Genomic DNA, 25,118 nt, shown 5'->3' with positions numbered 1-25,118 from the left:
CATAGTTTGAGAATCCCTATTAACTAGGCTAAAAGAGAAAGAAGTGTAACTCCTTGCTTTCACACTTCCAGATTCTCTCAGTCACTCTTAGAGATTGAAACTTTCCTCTTGTGAGGTTTATTCCAAGAGTTACTATACACTATGATTTTTTTTTCCAATCAATACCAGCCATATCTCTGATTTCTTAATGTGCTTCACACTTAGCACAGCACAATGACAAATGAAAACTTTGAAACTGATTCTTCCTATCTTACCCTCTATTTCATTCATATACCGCTTAATACAGCCAAAGGGGAGGAAGGAAAAACAAACAAACAAACAAACCAACCACAGGATAATTCTAAATTAACTACAATTCTTTACTATTCTAAACCTCAAAAATCCTCTACCTTATCCTCAAAATTTCATTTTTTGTTCAAATGTCTGATAAAGAGATACTACTTCACTTTGCAGAGGTCAATCCTTCAGCTTTTGCTCAATCCCATAAACCACAGAAGTTTATGCATAGTTCTCCAATCTAAAGTCTTTTTCTTTTGATATACAAATATGTCCATACTTCCACAATTCTTAACACACACCCATCCCTTCACAGGACTCTATCATCTATTCAAAGCATTATCTTTCTCTTTTTCTTTCAAAGAAAACTATTAGAGTCATATATACAAATTAACTGCATTCTTGAACCTTCAATCCTTATAATCCACATACAATTACTTTCAGACCCCACCACTCAAATGAAACTCTTCTCTTAGCTACAGGGAACTGATACTACCATAGACTATTACAAGATATATAACCCAGCACAAATCACTTAGGTTCTTTCTACACTTTTCCATAAAATGGGAGCCTACTTCAGAAGATTATTGTAAAGCTCTACTGAGATTATATTTATACAGGTCTTACAATAGTTCTTGGCACATAGAAGGTGGATAGATAACAAATTGTATGCATTCCTTTTATATAATTTCCCAAATGACCTTTAACTATTAAATCCAAATCACTGACAATCAAAGAAATATATAAACATCCCCAAGGTTTTTGTCACACCCAGAAAAATAGTGAAGATGACAAAAATAAAAATAAAAATAGCCATATTCATACCCGATTGGTAAAAATGTGAATTTGGAAAACATTTCGTAAAGCAACCCTTCAGAGTTTAGACTTAAATAATCTTTGAGTGTAGAAATACAGAGTTTTATTAAACCATGTCTCTCTCAATTTATTTACCAAGTCCCCCTTTTAAAAACATAAACAATGAAAGAAAAGCTACAAAGAAGATCTAAAAGTAACAATAAAATAAAAGAGACCTATGACAGCAGCAAAGGAGCTCTGGCCTGGGAATAAAGAATGCAGTCTCATTCTAGTTCTGCTGCTAAATAGCTGTGCATCCTTTAAGATTCTCACAAAAATAAACTGCTCATGTTTCTCTACTAATTCTGATATAGGTAGAATTTAAACCCAAGTCTGACAAACTCCAAAACAAATGTCTGATACACAACATGCTGTTTCTCCCATCTAGAGCCAGCTTAAAAAAAAAAAAAGGGAGGTGGGGAGGAGGGAGACAAAAAAGTGATATGTTGCCGTTTAAGGTTTTTTTTTTAAAGCTACTAGTTATCATTCAAAAGATCATCTAAGCAACCAAAGGTTTTTATTGACTGGCATAAGGCTCTTTGACACTGGAAAGCAACTCAAAAATTGACTATGAGAAACAATTACTAAAAAGAATTTCTCAAAATTAATTTTTAAATGGCCTCCAAGAAACCTCTTGTGAGTCTGGACTTTGAAAATCAGTTTTTCACAAACATGACTATGCCAGGATAAACTAATCTTGGAGAACTAAAAGAAAAAAATCCTTAAATACGTAGAAATAACATCAACACTAAAGCTTTTTTTAATCATCCATCAACTGCAAGCTAAACAAATTCTTTATTTAAAAATCATAGATAGAGGCAGCTAGGTGGCGCAGTGGATAGAGCAACAGCCTCAGGTGAAAACATAAATAAAATAAAAATCATATATAGTATGAAACTTTAAGATTGTCAATTAATCTACTCAAAGAATACAGCTATAAATTAAACAAAATGCAAAAACAAATTCAAGAATATTTTCTGAAAGATAGACATTGCTTACATTAAATAATTCAAGGTCAAAAGCTTTAATGTGAATAAAAAGGATTTTTCCAAACATTAATTAAACAAGAAAATAAAAGTGCCAATGGGTAGAAAGGCTGATAGCCTTCAATAATTAAATCAATTGATCACAAAGTAAGAGAATAGGATAATTAGTCCTAAAAGGAAGAAAAAGTGCCTTTAAACTGTCAGGAAATCAGGAGGACTTAAATTCAAATGTAGTGACCCACAGCAAGTCACTTAACTCTGACTGCTTTTTGTCCTTCCTCTAAACCCACCTCCCAAAAGATGCTTTTAAGGTCAGGAATGGAAACCACTAACAACTTAGGGAGGGGGGAAGGGAGAAAATTGGAAAAGCTTAAAAAGGAAAGCAAAAATTTGGTTTGGATTTAGAAACAGATAGCAAGGCAAAACATAAGGAAAATAAAGTACCTGCCAACGAAAAGAATATAAAGTTGGAGAAAACACAAAATGCGTTTGAGACCAGTCTAATACTGGAGATAGAACACCAGGTCTGGAGTCAGGAAGACTCAAATCCAAATCTGGCTTCAAATATTGTGTGAGAGCCTGGGCTAGGTATTTGCCTCACTTTCCTCACCTATAAAATAGGATAATATGAGCCTCCCAGAGTAGTTGTGATAAACAAGATAAAGTGTATAAAGTACAGTACCTGGCACATATTAAAGCACATTCAAAATTAAGAGGTGGATTATTTCCCCCTCTCTATTGCAGACATGGGGTCATCATCTGATTATTCAAATAAAGGGATTGAAATGAGTTAGACAAACATCGTCCTTAGGTTTAAAATTCTAAAAACTTGTAGTATCCTCATTTCAATAAAGTCAATCTCTTTACAAATACTGAGCCACTGGACAATACCGACTTTTCTCCAGATTCCACCATCCCATCCTGGCCATGGCCTTAATTCATCTTTAAAATGTTTCGTTTCATATAGCTTTTAAAAACAAAAAAAGGAAAAAGAATGTTCAACACAAAACAGTGAATTACTTTTCTTTTTAATGATGTAACTTCAACATAAATCTGCATAGCTGCTTTTCACCTTCTAGTCTTCCTTCAGTTTTCTATGTATTTTTAAAAAAATCTTCAATAACTCCTCAATCCCTGGAGTCCTATAAATCGCCTCTCCTCTCCTAATTTCTCCTAAAAAATAGAAATAGTCAAGCAAAATAAATTCTCCCACTAGCAAAGTTTTTTTTTTTTAAATCACATTTTACTCTATATTTTGAGATTATCACATTTTAATCCTTTGTTACAGATTTCTAATCCTTTTAGTTAAATTTCTTTACAAAAGCTAATACTACTGTTCTAAATACTTCACATCAGTTCATGAAAGTCTTTTGTTATTTCTTAGAGAACAATAGTTTTCATTACATTTTTGGGACAATTTCCATTTAGTGGGTATTTCCCTAGTTTCGATACTATCATAAAATAAGCTGTTATAATTATATTAATATAAATGGGTATCAAATTTTCTCTTCTAAAAAAATTCTCATCAATATCCAATTCAGTAAACAAAATTTAAAAATTATCTCTGTGGTTTATTTAATGAGCCCCAAAATTGCCTTGCGTTAGAAACTATGTAATCATCTAGAACTAAGACCCTCTTAACTGCATTACCTCTCTTCCATACCCATAATTTTTCATTTTTGCAGGGGATAGAGGGGGCTACAACTCTAGAATTAGGAGTACTCAGCTAGTCAGTAACAATATTGCAGGAATAATCATCAGTCAAAAATTATCTTCTCTCTTAAAAAACCACAACAAAATTTCCTGTTAACTATCTATGCTAATTTTATTCAACTACATATAGCTGCAATGTATCTTATGTATTTACTTTTTGTATTCATAAATGAGTAAATATAAGGTAATTTGTGGATAGAAAGTAAGCAAAGGAGGGCAACAGACCGTATCTTTGAAAGAAATGAGTGATTTTAAAAAGCAGAATGCATTCCAAACACAGAGAATAATGAACATAAAAACAAAAACAGAAGATTAACTGTCTTGTGTGAGGAAAAAAAGAGCTTAATTTTGCAGGTGTGAAGGGGGAAAATTTAACAAAATATTTATTTTTTAAGTAATACAGATTTGTCACAATTTAGCGTGAGTGACAAAGTCAAATCTAATAGTAAAAAAAAAAAAAAAAAATCGCAATGGCAATGTATAGAGAACGGAATGAAAAACAGACGAGCTAGAAAGACCAATTTAAAGGATTTCATAAGAATTCAAGTGAAAGGTAATAAAGAACTCTAATACAATTGTTGAACAATGTATTAGAAAGAAAAAGACTAATTAAACAAAATGAACATCTAGCAAATTTGATCCCTGAGGACAGAGTAGTACAAGAATGGGGATTAAGGTTCAGGGATAAAGGAGAGTGTCAAGGCTAAATCTAAGATTGTAAACCAGGAAAAACAGTGGTACCTTCACCTATAGTAGCAAAATTCAAATGAGCCATGTATTTCAAGAGATAGATAATGACTTCTGTTTTTGGACATGTTGAATTTAAAATGTCTGCAAGACATCTAATTTGAAGTGTCCAATAGGATACGCAAAAGAGACTAACGCTTGATATCTGTAGCTAAGAAATAAGACATGCCTCAATAAACATCAGAAGAGAGCATAGATTTCTGACCTTTGGATCAAGTATCAAGTAGAACAAATGTTTTTTCATTAAATATCTTTAGAGTGTAACCTAAAGCCTACAAATTTTCATCAATACATTCAAAACTTTTACCCTTATTCATTTTAGCTTTGGACCCAAAATGTGCATTTTTTAATGTACTTGCTTTTCTCTTTTTTTCTATTTGCAAGATAGTTGATTAATAGCAAACACATCTTCAAATGCAAATAAGCAAATAAATATAGATTTCAGACAGTTCAGTGATTCTTGTACTGATTTAGAAAATATTTGAAAATCACAGTAAAAGCTTTTACCAAAATATAGAATGTGTAAAATGACATTATCTTGGCATGAAATCAAAAGGCAAAAATTAATGGTAAATTATCTAACAAGACAAAGATATATATATATATATATATACACACACACACACATACATGTTTTATTAGAATAATGAAATAAAAATTAAATGCAGAACAATTTATCATCATCATAATAAGAATATATTGTTTAGTCACAAATATAACTACAATGAAAATATTTTAATAATAAGTTAATTGCTTGTCAACTTACTTCTGTGCTCCCTGAGACAACAGCTTTGTCCACGTTCGTTAATGCCTGTTCTTCAGTCTGGCATATTCCCAGAGACCATTCTGCACAACGGTGATGAGCCCAAAAGTGACCTGAAATGTTTTAAGTAAAATTCTATAAGTGTATTTATTCAAAATTTAACAAGTTATAAAGCCAAAACTTCATATCCTACTGATATCAGATCAAGTTGACTTCAAACACTCAAAACAAAATATAAGTGTTCTGGTTGAGTAAATCTGCCAAGTTAATACAAAGTGTTTAAAGATTTCGTGCGTGCGTGCGTGTGTGTGTGTATTCACTTACTCAATAGAAAGCCTAAACTAACTTCTTGCAGATGGGTAATCTATATAAAAGAAAATTAGTGCATTTTGACACAATAAAGCCAGGTATATAGTGCTATTTGTTCTTACAGAAAAAGAACCCTCAAATTGCTATGTTCTGTTATCAACTATCACATTAATCTATCTTCTGTTGCTATTCCTTGTTACTCGAATATTGCTCTCTAGCAATCAGCTGACAAATAGTAAAGTCTGTTATGATTCTATGTAAAATAAGAGTCAAAAGGCTGCAGAGGTATGAGAAAAATTTAACATATTTTACTGCATGAAATTTGTTACATTTACTTTAACTTCATGGAGATACTTGTAAAAAATTTTCATTTCATTTTAGCTGATAACCAAGGTTACAAATTCAGCTCCAGATCATTCACACATTTATCTGACTAAAATATAAATTGCAGTATTTAACATTTAACATTTGTTCAAAATTAAAGGTTCACTTGCCACTAACTATGCAAGCATGTTTTCTGTTTATTTGCAAACTTTTATAAAAGAAAAAGATCCATGACTAGCTTCAAGTTTCCAAATTTGCAAGTTTTATCAGCTCTTGAACTTCAAATAAGCAATGTTAAAAACCAACTATTACAACATTTGAAGCATTCAGAAGGCAAGTAAAAAATAAAAGAACACTATAACTTAAAATATTTCACTAAAGTAACTTTCTACTTCATTTAATTGGTAAATACTAATTAATCAGTTTTCAAAGTATCAGATTAAAAGAAGTAGATGGGATGAAAAATATAATTCTTGCCTATAAGTAATTTGGTACAAATTAGAAGTATATTAAAACTGTATTGTTGACAGAAAACAATGTGGCATATACTATAAAAACCAAGATCAAAGTCAAATATCCAAAAAATACATGACTTTTAGATCTGAATTAGTCAAATTAATAAATTGAATACATGGTTTACTGAATTAAGTATAATAATTCATTAGTGAATTATTTTGTTTCTTGATATTCACTTAGAGTTCATTCACTAATATAAGATTATTTCTGTACTGAAATTCAACATATATTATAGGGCAAATCAAAATGTTCCTACCCGTAGACTCAAATAAGGCTTGGAAATCAATGTCATCTGGAAGGCCAACCAGACTGAGTTCATCCCACAATTTACCACTCTGATCATCTGAAGCAGTTTGGGTGCTTACACTTACACATGATGTTACACTTTGTCGAGGAGATCGTTCTCTGTGAAAGAAAAAAAAGGAATATAAGGTGATAATGATGATGGAATAACTAGCATCTTTTGATTTAGTGCCTACCATGTATGGTTCACTAGCCCAAAACCTTCACAAATAATATCACATTTGATAATCACAACAACTCTATAAGAAAGATATTAAAGCTGATATGAGATATTAAAAAGTGACTTGTCCAAAAATAATACCTCTATTAAGAGCATAGACTGTTGAAATCCTGTGGCCAAAAAAAAAAAAAAAAAATGTGGAGCCATAAATCCCATCTGAGATACTAAAAAATATATAATATAAAAAAGTATATAAGAAAAGGAAGGAAGAGAAAGAGAGAAAAGCAAATGCATTTTATGTAACAGAATTATTACTGATAAAAAAAGGGCGAGAAAATCCAACAACAATAAAACTAAAGAGTCTAAAATGTTGAAAGTGGTTTCCCATTTAAAAGCAGAAAAAATTATAATGGTAATAAGACATTTTCACGAAATGAGTAATAGAGACAAAAAATCGGAAATGATGAATCAAATATAAAGGTTGTAGTGCTCCAAAACTATAAAATTTCACATAAAAAAAATTTTAATATAATGAAAATTACAACACTTAATATAAAATCCTAAAAACTATACTGGGAATAACATATAATTTATTATTTAATGTAAATAACAAATCCCACCCACGATACAGACAATCCATCAATACTCTCAATATGAAAACCTATTCACTATCAAAGAAAGACATTAATCAAGTTAAATACCTTTTCTTAAAAAACTAAATTATACAAGTTCAAAAGTTTAATCTATAAACATTAAAAATTTCAACTTATAAAAATTTCATTTTGTACCTTATTTAAGCTGACAAGTAACAATTTTTTTCAATTAACATGTTTTTCTTTACCAATTATTACACTATTTTATCAGAAATCAAAAGTCAAGAAGGTGACCACTATATTAATATTGGATCTAAAAAAACTACCAATTGCTCATGGAAAGGAAAGCAAATATTATAAAAATGGCAATTCTACTAAATTAATTTACTTATGCAGTATGATACCAAATTGACAAAAAAAAAAAAAAAAAAAGATTTTTCTATGGAAAGTTCAAGAACAACAAAGAAAGTAATGACCCAAGACAATGATGAAAAATACCATCTCCACTACCAAAGAGAGAACAAATGACAGTCTGAATGTTAAAAAAATTGTCTATACTGTAATTGGGGAAAAATCAAGTATTTAAAAAAAATACTGTATCTGATTTTCTTAAAGATCATTATGACACTTTATTAAAAGTGCTATAGATAAACCAATTTTCCATGAGCCAATCATTTATTTCTAAAAGGGCTCACAGAAATCATAAAACAACTAATTTTAATGCAATTCAACCTTTATATAACCTGTACATAACTTTTATATTTTATTTTCTTCCTATTTCTCTTTCCCCATTCATTTCCCATTAGGAAAAAAAAAAAAAAAAAAAGGAATTCTTAATCTTAAAAGGGGAAGAGAAAGAGTTGGATTCAATGAAACATACTATTAACCAAAAGTGATGGCATATGGAATATTCCCATACTCCTTTTCTCATGAGTTCCTTATTTCCAAACTGATTTTTTTTAGGAGACTCACCATAAAAATATCAAGTACTGCTTCATAGATAAGAAATAAATAGGAAAAAGAATGAATTACTATAATAGCAAGCTATATCAGGTTACCTACAAAGTCTTGCCAAAAATTACAACCATCCAGTAATATGAATCAAATAATATTATGTTTTATATAAATTTAAAAAACAAACAGTAAAATTACGAGTTCCTTATAGATAGACAAACCATAGGTAAATGATATATACACATGCATTCACAAAAAAGATACAATCAAATTTATATACAACCATCAAGTCCATTATAAATTAATAAGAATTTGTATAACAATGTCATTTTTTAAATTATATTAATAACCACTCTTATAAAAGCAGAAAGAATTCTGAATTTGGAATTTAAGGATCTACGTTAAAATCTAAAGATTATCAATGTGAGTGACAGTAAGCAAGATAACAACTCAATTCTAACCTAATCATGGACACAATTCTCCTTCTCTGAAACTCATCTGTTAGTGAACATTGGACAAAACAATCACACACACACACACTCACTCACTCACTCACTCACTTCCTTCTATTTATATAACTATTCAGCTGAACATAGTTCTAGGAATTCTGTTTGGTTCTTAGCTAAGAAATATCTTTTGTGAAAACACCTAGCAGAGAGCCTGGCATGCAGATGCTTATTATTTGTTGATTAATTAAAACAAGGCTTAATAAGTGCCCTGGCACTCTACCCCAAAAGCCTTTCTGATATACACTAATGGCTTTTAATCAAATATCTCTAGAATGAAGCAATTATCCTTTGTCATTCAGTGAACTAGTATTTATAAATAAACTACACCCTATCTGAGGAATACTGAATAATTTCTAATACCCATAATATACATTATATTATAATATACATTGCTATAGCAAAGGTGAATCTAGATGCCACTTTCTTTTCATAAGGACTTTTCTGCTTCCTTTATGGAATACTCAAATAATTTAAATTCTTTCATTTATTACTTCTCTTCTGGTGCTGACAGCAGTCCAAAGCTAGAAACAGTCAGATAATAACAACACCAAGACTGCGTTAGTACTTATGCTTGGATGTTACTCAACCCAGCATTCGGTGATGATTAGATAATCATGCTAAAGGGAAAGAGCTGGTTAGTTATTCTAAGCAAAATTAATTGTGAGTTGTATCACATCTATATTATCAGGTAGTTCAATGGAATCTACATACTACATACTAACAGTAAGATGACTGTCATAAAACTTCCTATTTACTTCTACTAACATTTTAATAAGGAATTTATAGTATACCTATGAAACAAAAACCATACACAGCACTATATTATGATAGAATCCAAAAAATAGCTCAAACATTAAAATCATCAAGCATAAAGCAATTCTCTGTATACTATGCAGTAACTATTTAATGCATACTATTTAATAAAAATAAAAAGGTGGAAGGAGAGGATGAGGAGGAGGAGCAGTTCATAATCAATCTTCTCTCTTTACCACTTAAAATGTCAGCTACACTGATCTCTACTGATTCAATTAGCTTAACCTTTACACTTCAGTTTAGTTAAACCATATGTTATTTGGCTGTTTGTGATTATGACTAGTTTGTCAAAAAAACACTAAAGGAATTTTTTAAAAATTAAAAAAACCACTTTGAGAAAAGATTAAAATGATAAAAGAGGAAAAACAGGAAAGAATACATTTTTGGTTTTGTGTATGAGCACACACAGATATACATATACACACAAAACAAGAAGTAAAAAATAAAATAAAAAAATGATGTCACCAAATTTGCAAAAATCATGACTTACTTCTTCTGTCCTCTTTGTTTACGTGGCACTGAGTTTTGTATTTTTTCACTGGTTCCATCGCTGTTGTCCCCGATATCCTTCTTGTTCAGAGTTTGCTTTTTCCAAGTTGTGATAAATTCTGGTGTTGGACTAAACTGTTTTAATTCTCCTTGTCCTAATGAGCTTCTTTCACCACAGTAACAAAAAGCGCATAGTTGCTCACTGATAGGAAAAAATGTAACAGGTGAGTAGTTTTTCTGGGGTTTGTTTTTTTTTTTGGGGGGGGGAATAGGGACAAAAATCTGTTTTCAAGAACCCCGAGAGAACCTAAGCCAATATAACACACACACACACACACACACACACACACACACACACACACACACACACACCCTATACCAAGGGCCACATAGACAATCCACTCAATAAATTACTTAATTTCAGTTCACAAGATAAAAGTTAAACATGGTAGGGATCATATCAAATCCAATCAGTCTCTACAGTTAATGCTTAATTAATTGTCCCATGTTTTTATAAAAAAAAAAAAAAAAAGTTATCTATAATATTAAATATTTTATGGGAAATATCTACAAAATTATAAAAAAGATAAAGCATGATCCTGAATGTATATAAACCTACTTCTCCCTCTATATATCTCACAATCCTTTAATATCCACTATTTCCCCCCTCCTTTACTGAAATTTCTGATGGCTATGGGTACTTATGTCTAAAATCAATCCTTGATTCTAAGTCATCCTATCTCCACTTAGGCATCTTCACCCTTAAAATCTCTTTAACTTTCTCAATCTATCTCTTCCTTCCCAGCTATCTAACAATATGCTCTACTTTAGGGGAGGAGTGAAAAAAGAATGAGAAAATTCCCATACCCTCAAGCTATCATCCTCCCTTTCTTCTTTCACAAACCTAGAAGAATCTACATATTTGTTGTCTATACCTTTCTCACTATTCATCCTTTTGCAATATGCTGAACCTAATCATTCAACTATACCTATTATTTTCAAAGCTACAAAAAAATGATTACTTAATTTCTAAAATCTGATGGTCTTATAATTTCTCAATAATCTTGACTTTTCCATTAACCTCTGACACAGACTATTCTTACTTCTTAGGTATATAGCCTTTTCTCTGAATTTTTGTGCTACTGTTATCTTTTGGTTCTCCCTTTTTCCTCTCTCACTTAACTCGCTCTTTATTATTATCCTATTTATACCAATTAGGTAGCAGAGAAAATTAGAGGACTGGACCTGGGAGGGAATGAGCTCAAAACCAGCTTCAAGCATTTAATATATAACCCTAGGCAAGTAAGTCACTTAATATTGTGCAGCTCTTCTAGAGTGAATAGAGGCCTATTACATCTAAGGTCAAATATAAATTTGCTTTGCATTTAAAGCCCTTCACAACCTGGCCCCAATTAACCTTTTCAGCCTTATTTAGTTAGGTGCATAAATTCCTTTTACATTCTCTCTGGTATATCAATTCAACTTTCCTACTGCTCTTCATACATGACACCTCATGACCATTCTCTATGCCATTTAATGGCTTTTATTCATTTCTAAAATGTGCTCTCCCTAACATTTAGCTACTCAAGCTTCCTTTAAGACTACACTAAAACTTATAGTTCAATATGGAGCATTTTCCTGAGCAATCTTTCCTACCAATATTACTTTCTAGATAGTGTACATATTTCTCTTCAAAAAAAGAATAAATTTAAGCTATTTAAGGACAGGAAATCTCAATTTTGCTATGTCCTCTCAGTTTCTAACACAATGCTTGGTGATAATCACATCCTTATTAAGTATTTGCAGGTTAATTCTTATAAGCAGCAGTTATTAATACTTGCAAAAATGTAAAGAACATAAGGAACAGTATTATGCTTTTTTTTTTTTTAAAGGAGAGGAAGGTTATATTAAATCAATGGAAGAAGAAAAAAGGTGGGCTTTATTCAAAAAAAGGAAAGGTTAACCCAAACAATGAACTCATATTTATACATGTTGATGAAAAAAAGATTAAATAAAAACTAACAGAATCACTGATTTTCCTAAGATACTGATTAACAGTTTGTTTTTCTATTGAAGCTAATACAATACCAATGAAAAGAAAACAGAATAAGATGCAATTAAAAAATAGACACTATTGTTACCACAATTAGCAAGGTAACAAAAATCTGTGAAGTACAATTGGGATCTTACCATATAAAACAGCAGTAATAACTATTTATTAATTTCTAAAGGGCAAAAAACTTAAGCCTAATTTTCTAAATCAATGAGCAAACTAGAAAAAAGAGGAAAGCTAAATAAAATTATAACTGAGGCATAATGGTAATTTACCTAGTACTTTTAATTAATACATATTCTCCAATGGGTCAAGCACTGTACTTGTGAGAATATTTTCTTTGTATAGCACGCCTGACTATAATTAAAAATTTCTTTGAATACTAATAGTGATAGATAATAGTCCATTTCATTTTAATACTTAAAAATCGTTAAGCTATTTTACATGCTAAGTCCAACTTCTACAACATCCCCCCCCCCACTTATTTTTAATTATCATAATGGCCATACCACTTAAGTTCAAAGATGTTATTTGGAGAAAAGTACCGACAAATTTATTTTCAGCTATAAATCTTTGCTCTTACCTTCAAAAAATAATTATTTCTAAAATCAACCATTATAAAAAAAAAAAAAAATTAAGTTTACAAATAAGTCACACATTTAACCAAAGATCCTCTTAGAAATTTTCCTGCTAATTAAAAACAATGCCTAAAAACCATGCTTTCCTCCTTAATAACCAGGAGTAATGCCCATATTTTCCCAACATGCTCCCAGCCATGAGTGCTCTAATAGTCTTTACTTGCTCTTCTATATTTAGTAGTTGCCCAATTTGTAGTAAGTTTTCAAAGAATTTCTATTTTCTCCTATAACCATACTCCCAAAATAACACTTCTTGCTATACAATTTCGTTTTCCCCATTATTTAGTCCTATTGCATGAATTATCCATCTAACCTGATTTTAGCTTCTACTCCAACAGAAACAGTAGAGCTGGTAGATTCTTCAGACACTGAGCGCTGGAGAGCTGGTATTAGCTGCTTATTGCTGTCCACTTCTGTATCACCATCCTCTTCTGCAGATTGTTCTTTGACTTCTGTTGAAATAGAAAACAGACACAAGAAGATCCTATTTTCTTTAATTATTTAAGTAACCAATAAATTTGCTTTTCTAAATTTATCTGCATTCTTTGAATAAAATAATCCTGCTAGTAATTAATCATAAATTACTTACATGCAAATTTCAAATTTGCCTCTGAGATGAGAACAAATTAACCAAAAAAGAAAATGTCTATTTTTAAAAGTATTTTCCCCAAAGAAATCCTGAAACTTTACTTCTACCAATGACACTAAATTATATGCAAAATATTTTCACACTTATATCAGTCAACCAATAAGCATATATTATGCTTTATAAAGCACTGTTCTAAGCAATAACAATATTTTCAAAATGTCAGAACAGTGCTGCTTTTAAAGATGATCTCAATTTAATGGGGGAGGCAATATTTTACAAGGACTAGTAACTTTAAATGGAAGGTGCTAAAAGCTGGGGTTGGAGTTGGAGAAGGAGGATGGGATATTAGAAAAGGGATGATTTTTTTTTGTCTGTCTTAAAGGAAGCTAGAGAATAGAATAAATGATGAGGAAAGCATTCCAAGTACAGGGAACAGAACAAAGTCGAAAGACATAGAATGGTGAATTACCAAGTTAAAAACAGCAAATCAGTGTGTGACCAGATTGCTGAAATGTGCAGAAGGAGGAAAGCATGAGAAAATTGGGAAAAATAAAAAAGGTCTTAGTTGCAACAAATATTTAATGCAAACTAAGGAACTTTATAGGGGGCAGCTAGGTGGCACAGTGGATAGAGCACTAGCCCTAAAGTCAGAAGTTCAAATCTGACCTAAAAACTTAAGGCTTCCTAGCTGTGTTACTCTGGGCAAGTCACTTAACCCTAACTGCCTCAGCCAAAAAACAAAAACAAAAACAAAAACAAAAACAAAAACAAAAACAAAAACAAAAACAAACAACAAAAAAACAAAAACAACAACAAAAAACACCTTCAAATAACCCTTGAGGTAATAAGGAACCATAGAAATCTACTGGGTTGTACATTGGTACTCCTAAATCTTAGGAAAATAACAATATTAATAACTAATCCAAACAGAGAGAAGAGATTTTAGCCATGAAGATTTAAGCTATCTAGACAGGTGGTGAAAGAGTAGATCAATTCAGAAGGCATGAGTTCAAAAAATTGGTTTCAGTTACTTACTGAGTAAATTCCTTAATCTAGATGTTTGCCTCACTTTTTTTCAACTGTAAAATGAGGATTAAAAAGAATGTAATAATCACAAGATTATTGTAAGGCACAAAATGAGTCTATAAAATGCTACCAAAAAAAAATTTTTTTTTTAAATGCAGTAAGAGTGCCTGGGCACATAACAGGAGCTACATAAATACTTCTTCCCTTCATCTACCCATGAGAAGATTATTTCAATAGTCCAGGCAGGGGTAAGGATGGCATCAACTAGGGTGGTAAATGAATAGAAAGAGTAGGATATTATAGAAGTAAAAATGACTATTCATGAAATAGAATGGATGAAAATGTGATTAAATGTGAGAAGTCAAGGATGATACTGTTGTGTGAATGACAGTAACTAATAATTTTGTAAATAATTTGGTTTCCAAAATGCTGTCTTAAAAAAGCTGAGTTTGAGGTAACTAAGGTAATTTACTTCAAGATAATTAAAAATTAATTGGTGACATATTACAATAATATAGAAGAGAAACTAGGGCTAGATACATCATAATCATAAGTATTAAGTAAATTCATAGGAGGTGATAAGATCAAATAAAACAATGTGAGGGAAAAAGTTATAGGACATAAGCTCTAGGAACAAGTATAAAAAAGACAGCAAAATCTATTTTAAAAAGTCGTTCAGACAGTAGCAAGACAAAAGTTCTTCAAACAAGGATAAAAATGCAAAATAGGATAATACAAATATAAAATATATTCAATAAAGATCAGAATTGGGAGAAAAAACCATCATTATATTTAGCAACTAAGATCACTGAAAATTCTAGATGGGGCAATTTCAGAAGAACTATGAAGAAGGAAAGAGGGAAAAGGCTAAACAAAGTCCAAAGCAAAGGGAGGAAAATTATAAAATGAGAGTTATCTAGATAAATGACTTCCTCAAGGAGTTTAGTTGTAAAAAGACTTGGAATAACTTGTGTGTTTAAAGAAAGGGAAAGTTTGGAAATAGTTTTATGGAGTAAATAAAGATTATAACGAAATTATAATGAAAGTAGAGAAAATAGTAGGAACGAAACTTAAGAAAAACATGGTAGATGTTGTAGAAAGGCTGGCCTTGTCCAGAGGGGCAACTTATTTAATAGAAAGGAAATGAAGAAATAAAATAGGAGGAGTGATGTGAGATGGCAGAAAAAATACTTCCAGGGACTGACTAAGACTTGTGCATATGGTAGAACTAAAGGACAAGAGGCACACAATTAGATCTTACTTTTCAGACAATTTTTGTTTCCTCTTCCATAACAACATTTATTCACTGTCAGAGTCAGTTTGTAAAAGGAGGGAATTTGTGAGTAGACAATTAAGTGATAAAAGACAATAATGCTAATTAGACATTAAAAAAATACACAGAAGACACATACTTATTTCTATTGTTTTAAACTTAGAATAAACTAAATAATTTCTATGACAGCAGTATCAGTTTCACATTGGGTCTTTTGTGGTATTCTTGTAATATCAAAATGTTAATTTTTAAAGATCTTATATGTTTATTATAAAGTTCTAGAATTGAAATTATTCATAAACCTTGTTACAAAACAAATGTATTGCTGCACAATTTGCTTCAAAGACAGGTTGTACCTCTTGTCAACAAAGGTAGCACCTTTCCATTGTACCAGCACACCCATGAATGCAGAGCCAGTGGAGCAAGGACCCTGCCGAATGTGGACACTTGCTAAGGTAGGGAAGAACGTCTCTTGTTTTAGGGTTTGAGGAGAAGCTGAAGACCAGAAGGGCCAAGCCTCCCTCAGGAGGATCAGGTGCTTACACTAATAACTCTTATTTAAAAAAAAAAAAAAAAAAAAAAAAAAAAAAGTGAATCAGCAAAGGAAGAAAACAAAAAAATCCATTATATAAACATACTAGGGGAAGAGGAAAGAGTGGGGTCCATCTTTCAGGGAACACTGAAGGAAAATAAGCTTCTACCCCAAAGAGAAACTTGAAGTGCTTCACTGCACTATAAATTCCCTGACAGATTTTATAGAACTCAAAAAAGAATTTTTGAAAGATCCAAGCAAGGACCTTGAGGAAAAAAAGAAAAGAAAAACAAGAAAAATATGAAAAAAAAAAAAAAAAAAAAAAAAAAAAGTTAACCAACTTGAAAAGGAAATAGTCTCAAAGACAAAAATAACTTTTTGAAAATTGGAATTGGCCAAGGGAAGGCAGTAAGCTATAAGAGACCAAGAAATAACAAAACATTATAAAGAACGAAAAAATAAAACAGAATGTGAAACATAACAAAAAAAGATTATTGGTGCAATTTTTCTTGTGCAGAAAGGTAATTGTGTGTGTGTGTGTGTGTGTGTGTGTGCACGCATGCACATGTTAAGAAATTTAACATGTATTGGATTACTGGCATCTATGAGAGGATGTGGAGGAAGGAGGGGTAAATTTAGAACACAAGGTTGTGCAGGGGTCAATGTTGAAAAATCACCCATCCATATGTTTTATAAATAAAAAGCTTTAATTAAAAAACAAAAAAAACCCAACATATCAAGAAAATATAAGGACTGACAAAGTCTAATTTTTTTTTTTTTTTTTTTTTTTTGGTGACCAAAAAAAGGACCTTGAGACAACAATGCAAGAAATAGTCCAAGAAAACTGTCCTGGAGTAATAGAACAATAGGAGAAAGTAGAAATAGAAAGAATCCACCTATCACCACCTCAACAAAATTCTTTGTGGAAAACACATTGGAACATTATTGCCAAATTTTAAAACTGCCAGATTAAAGAGAAAATTATGCAAGAAACAAGGGGAAAAAAAAATTCAAATACTCTGGCGCTACAATTAGAATTGTATAGGACTTATCCTCCATCTTTTATTGTGAGTATGAATACTTTAAGTTTAAGAACGTCATCAACAATAGGGCAACTCAAAAGAAAGACTAGAACAAAGTTAAGGAAAAAATAGTAATTCTACAAATGAGATTCAGAGGAAGAATCAAAACAGAGGCATTAGAGGGGAAAGAAGGTCTCAGTTCTGAAAACCTACTCAAATCAGGAATGGGTTAAATAGACAATACTATACACACACACACACACACACACACACACACACACACACACACACACACACACACACACACACACACACACACACACACACACACACCATGAAGGATATAGCACCATCCAAAATCTATAAAGAAATAAGGGGTTAGGGAGATGGGAAATGAGTAGACTGAGAAGCACAGGGTGAGGGAAAAGAGGGATCCCATGGGTGGAGGGAGGTTAAGTAATAGCAACACAAATTAGGAGTAGTATTTAAAGCAATGAATGAGTCAGAAGGGATAGGAAAGATGTTGGGGAGAGAAGGAGAGAAAGAACTTGGCCTGTGCAGATAAGGGGTGTGTGTGGATATATCAGTGTATACATGTATAAACATATCTTTTCTTAACTACTAGCTTCCGAGGGAGAGGGGTAGGGAATAAAGTAAAAAAGGTATGCAGCAGAGAACAAAAAAAAAAAAAAAAAAAAAAAAAAAAACAAAACAATTTGCAAGGAAGTAAACAAAAGATGGACATTCATAAAGATAATTTTTTCAACTAGTATTTATACCTTCTTGATCTGGTAAACTTGTTAATTATTTTGAATCCTCCCTGACACTCTGCTGGTCATATGACAATGTTCTTTTTTTATTTTGTATTCCTTTTCTGTTTTTTCTTTTCTTATTATTTTTTTTTCAATTAAAAAAAAATACTTAAAAAAGAAATGAAAAGGAGATTATAAGGAATCCTTTGCTGTCACTGAGTGCAGGATTCTGTTGCACTGCCCAAATCAGTTCTACCTCATGCCTAGGACTAAGCGCCGTACTACCACATTAGAGATCTGGGAACCAAGGAAACAGGAACCCTGTCTACAATAACTACTGTAATCTCACAGGCCAGAGTACAGACCAGAAAAATACTATATTTCATCTTAGATTACACCACTATAGAAGAACAAAAAACTTAGATTCACAGAACTAGCCCAAAAAACTATAGAAACAAAAATCTTAAAAGTTTCAACAGGGCCTCCCCTAGCATGGGAGCAGTGTCCAACTTTGACTTTAAAGTCAAAAAATGGGCTGGATGGGGCAGTTAGGTAATGAAGTGGGTAGAGCAATGGCCCTGGGAAAGACCTGAATTCAAAAATATCCTTAGATATTTGAATTTTAATAATTCTGTAATCCTAGGCAAGTGATTTAACCCCGATTGCCTTGGAAGAAAAAAAAAAAATGAATAAACAACAAAGAACAATCTGAGCACAAAAAGTTACTATGGTGACTCAGGAGATCAAAACACAAACTCAGAAGGAGACAATGTGTCAATATGGCTACATACAAACCCTCAAAGAAAATGTGAATTAGTCTTAGGCACAAAAAAAAAAACTCATGGAAAAGCTCAAAAAGGATTCTAAAAATTAAATATGTAGGAGAAAAATTGGAAAAGGAATTCAACAGGCCAAAAGATAAGTGACACAAACATGTAAAAAACTCTTTGAAAAGCAAAGTTTGGCCAAAAGTAAAAAGACAAAATCTACAAAAATTCACTGAAAAAAAAAATAATTCTTTAAAAATAAGAATTGGTCAAATGGAAACTAATGAGGGAGGAGGGAAAGATAGAAGGAGGGTGGAAGAAAGATAAGGAGGGAGGGACGGAAAAGAAAACATGAACTATATCACTGGAAAAACAATTGATCTGAAAAACAGACTGAGGAGAGAGATTTTCAGAATTATTCAACAACCTGAAAGTCACAAAGAAAGAATGTAAACATCACATCTCAAAAAATTATCAATGGAAATTGTCATGACATCTTAAAATCAGTGAAAGTATCCACTGATCATTTCCTGAAAGAGATTCCCAAACTAAAACATCCAGGAATAATATAGTAAAATTTCAGAGTTCCCAGGTCAAGGAGAAAATAATCTAAGTAGTTAGAAAGAAATTTTCATTGAAATATCAGGATGACACAAAATTTAGCAAATTCTCTACCAGTGGACCAGAGGGGCTTGGATTAGGATACTCTGGAAGGCAAAGGAGCTATGATTTTTCAACCAAGAATCACTTATCTAGCAAAACTGAGTAACTGAGTACAGAATTCTGCAAAAGAAATAAAAAGCAAAAAGAGCTCTGACTATAAAGAACTACTATGGAATATAAACCCAGAAGAAGATACCAAGACCAGAGCTGACAAAATGCTTCCAGATAAAGCCTAAAAGGGGAATATGAACAAAATAATTCCTTTAAAAGTACAAGTGGCCTAATGCAAAAGGAAGCAAAAAAGCTTCATGAAGAAAAATAATTCACAAAAAATTAAAATTGGACAAGTGGAAGTGACTAAATGGGGAAAAAAATAAAGTACTCCAAAATCTTGGTTTGGCTAATAACAGTTAATTCTTTCTTATTTCTATCAGCCTTCTCCTTGAAACAATGTCAAAAGTTTTTGTCTGGCAAATTGTAAAACAGACTGTTATGGTCAACAGTGAACATGTATGTCATGGAGAAGGACATGAAGCCTGTAACAACTGAAGGCAGAAAGAAGTCTAATGGCCAGTGCTTTGCTGTCTCTAGTGAAACACTTCCTGACACTCCAGATCCACGTTTAAATACTACCCTGAGCTTATGCTGAAAGCAACAAAGCAACTCATTCAACCCAATGCCCAGCTGCTAAGCTGCATGCAAAGCTTTTTTTTTCTTTTAAGCATTTTTTTCCTCTTTAAACAGAATTCAGTCAAAATGTTTGTGGTTCACATTTGTAAAAAACAAGGCACAAAATAAGTACTTTGGCTTTTCTTTAAAATATTTTCCCACAGATTTAGTCCTCTAGTGCTTCTAAGTCTTTTACTTTCAAAATGACCCAGAATACAAGATGTTATACTTTTTACTGAAATGTTTCTAGAAATTATCTATAAATAAATAAATGAATGAATAAATAAATATCAAATAAATAAGTGGAAAGGGGGGTGGGGGTGGGGGTGGGGGAGCTAGGGTTAGGAGAAAAAGTTAACAAAGATTTTCCCTCCTAACTACTATACAGGCTAAAGTGACACAATACATAGAATATCAAGCTTAGAGTCAGAACACTTCTCAAGTTCAAACCTGGCCTCAGATATTTACCTGTGTGAACCTGGGAAACGCATGTACCCTTGTTTTCCTCAGTTTCCTCATTTAGAAAATGAGATAGAGAAGGAAATTATTGTCAGGAAGAATCAGGCACTACTAAAAAACAACTGTTTAGCTTGTGCTTACTGATTTCTCCACTAGATGGTGAACATTTACTAGGTAAGGCAACAGTAGTAAGCTTTTTAGAGAGGTAAAGTAAATTAATTTATCAAGACTGATCCCACTACACCCATATATACACCACCCAAAATTCATTCAAAGGAGAAACTAACACAGTAAATTCTTAATATTAGTAAACTCATTTTCACAACTAAGAAAAATTGGGAAGTTTAAACTTTAAGCATGGAGGGTAATCTTCTAATGGTACAAATGAAAAATGACAAGATATACAAGGATAATTTCACAGGTAAGATAAGGGAATTGATGCAGGAATCCAAGTTAATAGGAATGTTTTGAGATAAAGTCATACAAGTAAGTAAATGAGAAGAACAAAATAAAGTCAAATTACTCAATTTTGTATGCTGGTAAAACAAGGTATACATAATGATATCATCAGAAATATACAAAGGAAAAATGTTTTTAAAAATTAGCATATTATGTAAGAAACATATTTAAAGCAGAATCTAAATTGCTTCTGGTGAAATTTTTTTAATCTAATTAAAAGAGATAAGGAAGGAAACCATATCTTGACTAAAGAATACCATAAACAATGAAGTAATATAAACAATAAGTGATAGAGCCTTCAAATTCCTAGAGAAGTTAAGAAAGCTGCAAGAAGAAATAGACAACAAAAATATAGTAATGGGGAATTTCAACCTTGCTCTCTCAGAACTAGATGAAGCAAACTACAAAATAAATAAGGAAGTTAAAGAGATAAATAGAATACTAGAAGAGCTAGATATGATAGATCTTTGGAGAAAATTGAATTGAGACAGAAGGGAGTATACTTTCTTCTTGGCAGTTCATTAAACCTATACAAAAATTGACCACATATTAGGACATAAAGACACAAAATGAAATGCAGAAAGGCAGAAATAGTAAATGTCTCCCCCCCCCATGATGCAATTAAAATTGCATGCAATAAAAAACCAGGGGAAAATAGACCAAAAATTAATTGGAAATTAAATAGTCTAATCCTAACGAATGAACACAATCATAGACAATAATTTCACCCAAAAGAATGACAATAATGAGAAGACTTATCAAAATTTGTGAAATGAGGCAAATTTTAGGGAAATTTTCTATCTCAAGATGCTTACATAAAATAAAGAAAAGATCAATGCTTGCAACTAAAAAAACTAGAAGAACAAATAAAAAAAACCCAATTAAATACAAAATTTTAAATTCTAAAAATAAAAGAGGAATAAAATTGAAAGTAAAAAAAACTATTGAATAAATAAATAAAACTAAGAGTGGTTTTAACTAACACTCAAAGATTCAAGTTGGAGGCAGACTTAAGAATCCCTTGCATAGGTATAATCAATCATCAAAGTCAAGGATGTAAATAAAACTGTGGGGAAGAGTATGAGAGGGGAAAAAAAAAAAAAAGAAAGAAAGAAAACCCAGGACAAGTCAATAAGAAAAATAATGTGGTGCAGTGGATAGAGCACCAGCCCTGAATTCAGGAGGACCTCAGTTCAAATTTGATCTCAGACACTTAACACTTCCTAGCTGTGTGACCCTGGGCAAGTCATTTAACCCCAGCCTCAGGGGGGGAAAAAAAATGTGGATTATAGGATGGTTGGTTACTGCCCTTTATTCTTGGAGAAGATCAAAACAACATCACTATGTTAGATTCACATTGGCTGGTCTGAATGTGGCTGATCAAATCAACATGAGTTCAGAATGTTCTGCCATAAGTCAGACAAAAAGTCCCTATGAACTTCTGGGGTAGCTCCTCTAACTTGACAAATCTTGCATTTCTTCTGAGGTACTTCTTTCACTTCTTTTTTGTTCATAGAAAGCAAAGTTTAAATAAATTCAATTCCAAAATATATTGTTTTCCCAATTTTCAATCCCTATTCCTTCAAGGTTATTAGAGTACTTTGTTCCTCTTACAGGATTATGTGTCCTTAGGGCATTTTAATGTTTTGTTGACCAATTACAATTACTTATTTTATTTGGGAAAGAAAAATCTTATAATTATTTTTTTAATTTTAATAATTAAAAGATAAACAATTATATAAATAATATAAAACTCCTTTTCTCTTTATTTACAATGACACCAGCATATTATAGATTTCAAAAGAGAAAGCTTTATAAAAAGAAACTGAAATTGAGAGACTTTTAAAAAATTTTTAAATTGAATAACTATAATTTTCACCAAAGGGATAAATTGCCACTAAGGCACATCAGGCTGGGTTGGGCTTATACTAGTATCATAGTAAATTCTAAAGCTCTTAAGACACACACCTTCAGAGAATCTTTATATCTTTTCCTGATCACCTTGTGAACATTTGCCTTGTATTGTCTGTTTCCTGATCACCTTGTGAACATTTGCCTATAATAGTCTGTTTGGCAAATGTACATTGGTACAATGTGGCCAGCCCACTAGAGTTGTGCTTGAGTCTGAATGCTTGGCTGTTTATTTCGAGAAAGGACTTCAGTGTCTGATATTTTAATCCTGCCAGGTGATCTTCAGAATCTAAGATAATTCAAATTGGAAGCAATTCAGTTTCCTTGCACAGCACTGGCACACTGTCTGGGTTTAATCAATATAATACCTTTCATTTCTCACACTTTTCTTCAGAGCCTCCCAAATACTAAACTAGCTCTGGCAATGTGTGATTATCAGCTGTGAATCAATTATCAAGGGGAACATCCCAGGAAACCATACTGCCAAGGTAAGTGAATTTATTAACAGCTCAAACTTTTCTATCTACAGGATGATAGATGAAACTGAAAGCTGTCTAAGAAGTCAACTGATCAAAGGAAAAGAATGTAATAAGTTCTAAAAATTTTCTAAAATTCACAAAGCTAGTAAATGAACTTAACACAGACCTCCCTGAAGCCAGTGGGCTCTTAAATACTGCAATGCTTCCTAATATTGTTGTTTTCTTATTAACTATCTAGGATATATCCTTAGTGGTAGTTTATCCCTTTGTTGAAAATTATGATTTTTCAATTTTAAAATTCATATCTTTAATTCTAGTGGATATGGCTTCAACATTAAGATGAACCAAATTAGTTCCAGTTATTCAGTACAGAAGATAACCAGCTACACAGCGAAAGAGCTATGGGAAATGAGTGTGGACCACAACATAGCATTTCTACTCCTTTTGTCCACTTGCCTTTTTTCTTTCCTTCTCAGGTTATGTTTACTTTATTTGTAAATCCAATTTTTCTTGTACAGCAAGATAACTATATAAATATGTATACATATTCAAAAAAATCTTATCTTTCAATTTCAAGCAGCTTTTACAAAGCTTTCTTTTCTTAGATCTATAATATGCTGGTGGAACTGTAAATAAAGAAAAAAGGAATTTTATATTAATGATGTAACTGGGTACACCTCAATTACAAAAATTAAAAAAATAATGGTAAGAATTTTCCAAATAAAGTAATTGCAACATATTTGTTCAACAAAAGATCAAAATGCCCTGCAAGAGAACAGAAGCACTATAATAACCTGAAAAGAACATGGATTAAAAATTAGGGAAATAGTATGTTTTGGATTTCAACAGCAACATGTATCTGGAAAAAAAAAATTCCCATGACAACATATTCAAGAAGATATAATCTAGACTTTTTGGAAAAGCCTACACCAGAAGAATTCCACTACCTTCTAAGGAAAATCCAAAAAAAAAAAAAGATTTCAAAAACTCTATTAGGAAGTTTTTTTCTGTTCACCAAATCCTAATATACTTTCACCTATAGGTCTTAAATGATTTTGTAAGGACAAAAAGAACAAACTAGGATATGAAGGAAAGAAAAGGAAGAGAAGACAAAGGCAACAAGGAGAAGAGAAAAAGTTCCAAGTATGAGGGACAATAAATGAGGGGGAAAAAAAAAAGGTTGAATATGTTTTTGGAATAAAAAAAATCCAATGGTATCACTACATCAAAGTAAAGCGGGTGGAATAAGGAAGAAGGGGGATTCAAGGGTCTTAAAACTGTAAGATAAGAGAGCTCCTAGGAGCAATCAAACATAATACAGAATAATCAAACATAATTTAGAAATCTACTAAAAGGCACAATGACACATGATAAGGATACAAAGAGAGGCAAAAGAGAATTCCTGTCCAAGCTCAAAATCTAATAGGAGAGAAAAGCAAACAAATATGTATAAACTATATACAGAATGATTAGAAATAAATAAATAATAGAGAGGCATTAAAATTAAGAGAGATTG

At 31.7% G+C, this 25,118-nt stretch overlaps 1 protein-coding gene across 13 annotated transcripts in view; it reads right to left on the bottom strand.

Annotated features, from left to right (window-relative positions):
* Positions 1–25,118, bottom strand: part of KMT2C (lysine methyltransferase 2C) — a 243,898-nt gene that overhangs the window by 146,873 nt on the left and 71,907 nt on the right. For all 13 annotated transcript variants that reach the window (XM_074267425.1, XM_074267415.1, XM_074267418.1 and 10 more), the window contains 4 exons: positions 13,315–13,453; positions 10,312–10,512; positions 6,746–6,894; positions 5,344–5,453 (listed from right to left, as the gene is read on the bottom strand). In XM_074267425.1, coding sequence (XP_074123526.1) covers positions 5,344–5,453; positions 6,746–6,894; positions 10,312–10,512; positions 13,315–13,453 — 599 coding nt within the window. The remainder of the gene's footprint in view (positions 1–5,343; positions 5,454–6,745; positions 6,895–10,311; positions 10,513–13,314; positions 13,454–25,118) is intronic.

This window comes from Sminthopsis crassicaudata, chromosome 5 (assembly GCF_048593235.1).
Source record: "Sminthopsis crassicaudata isolate SCR6 chromosome 5, ASM4859323v1, whole genome shotgun sequence".
NCBI lineage: Eukaryota > Metazoa > Chordata > Mammalia > Dasyuromorphia > Dasyuridae > Sminthopsis > Sminthopsis crassicaudata.
The sequence above is the reverse complement of the archived record's forward strand: the minus strand, read 5'-3'. Positions and strand labels throughout refer to the sequence as shown.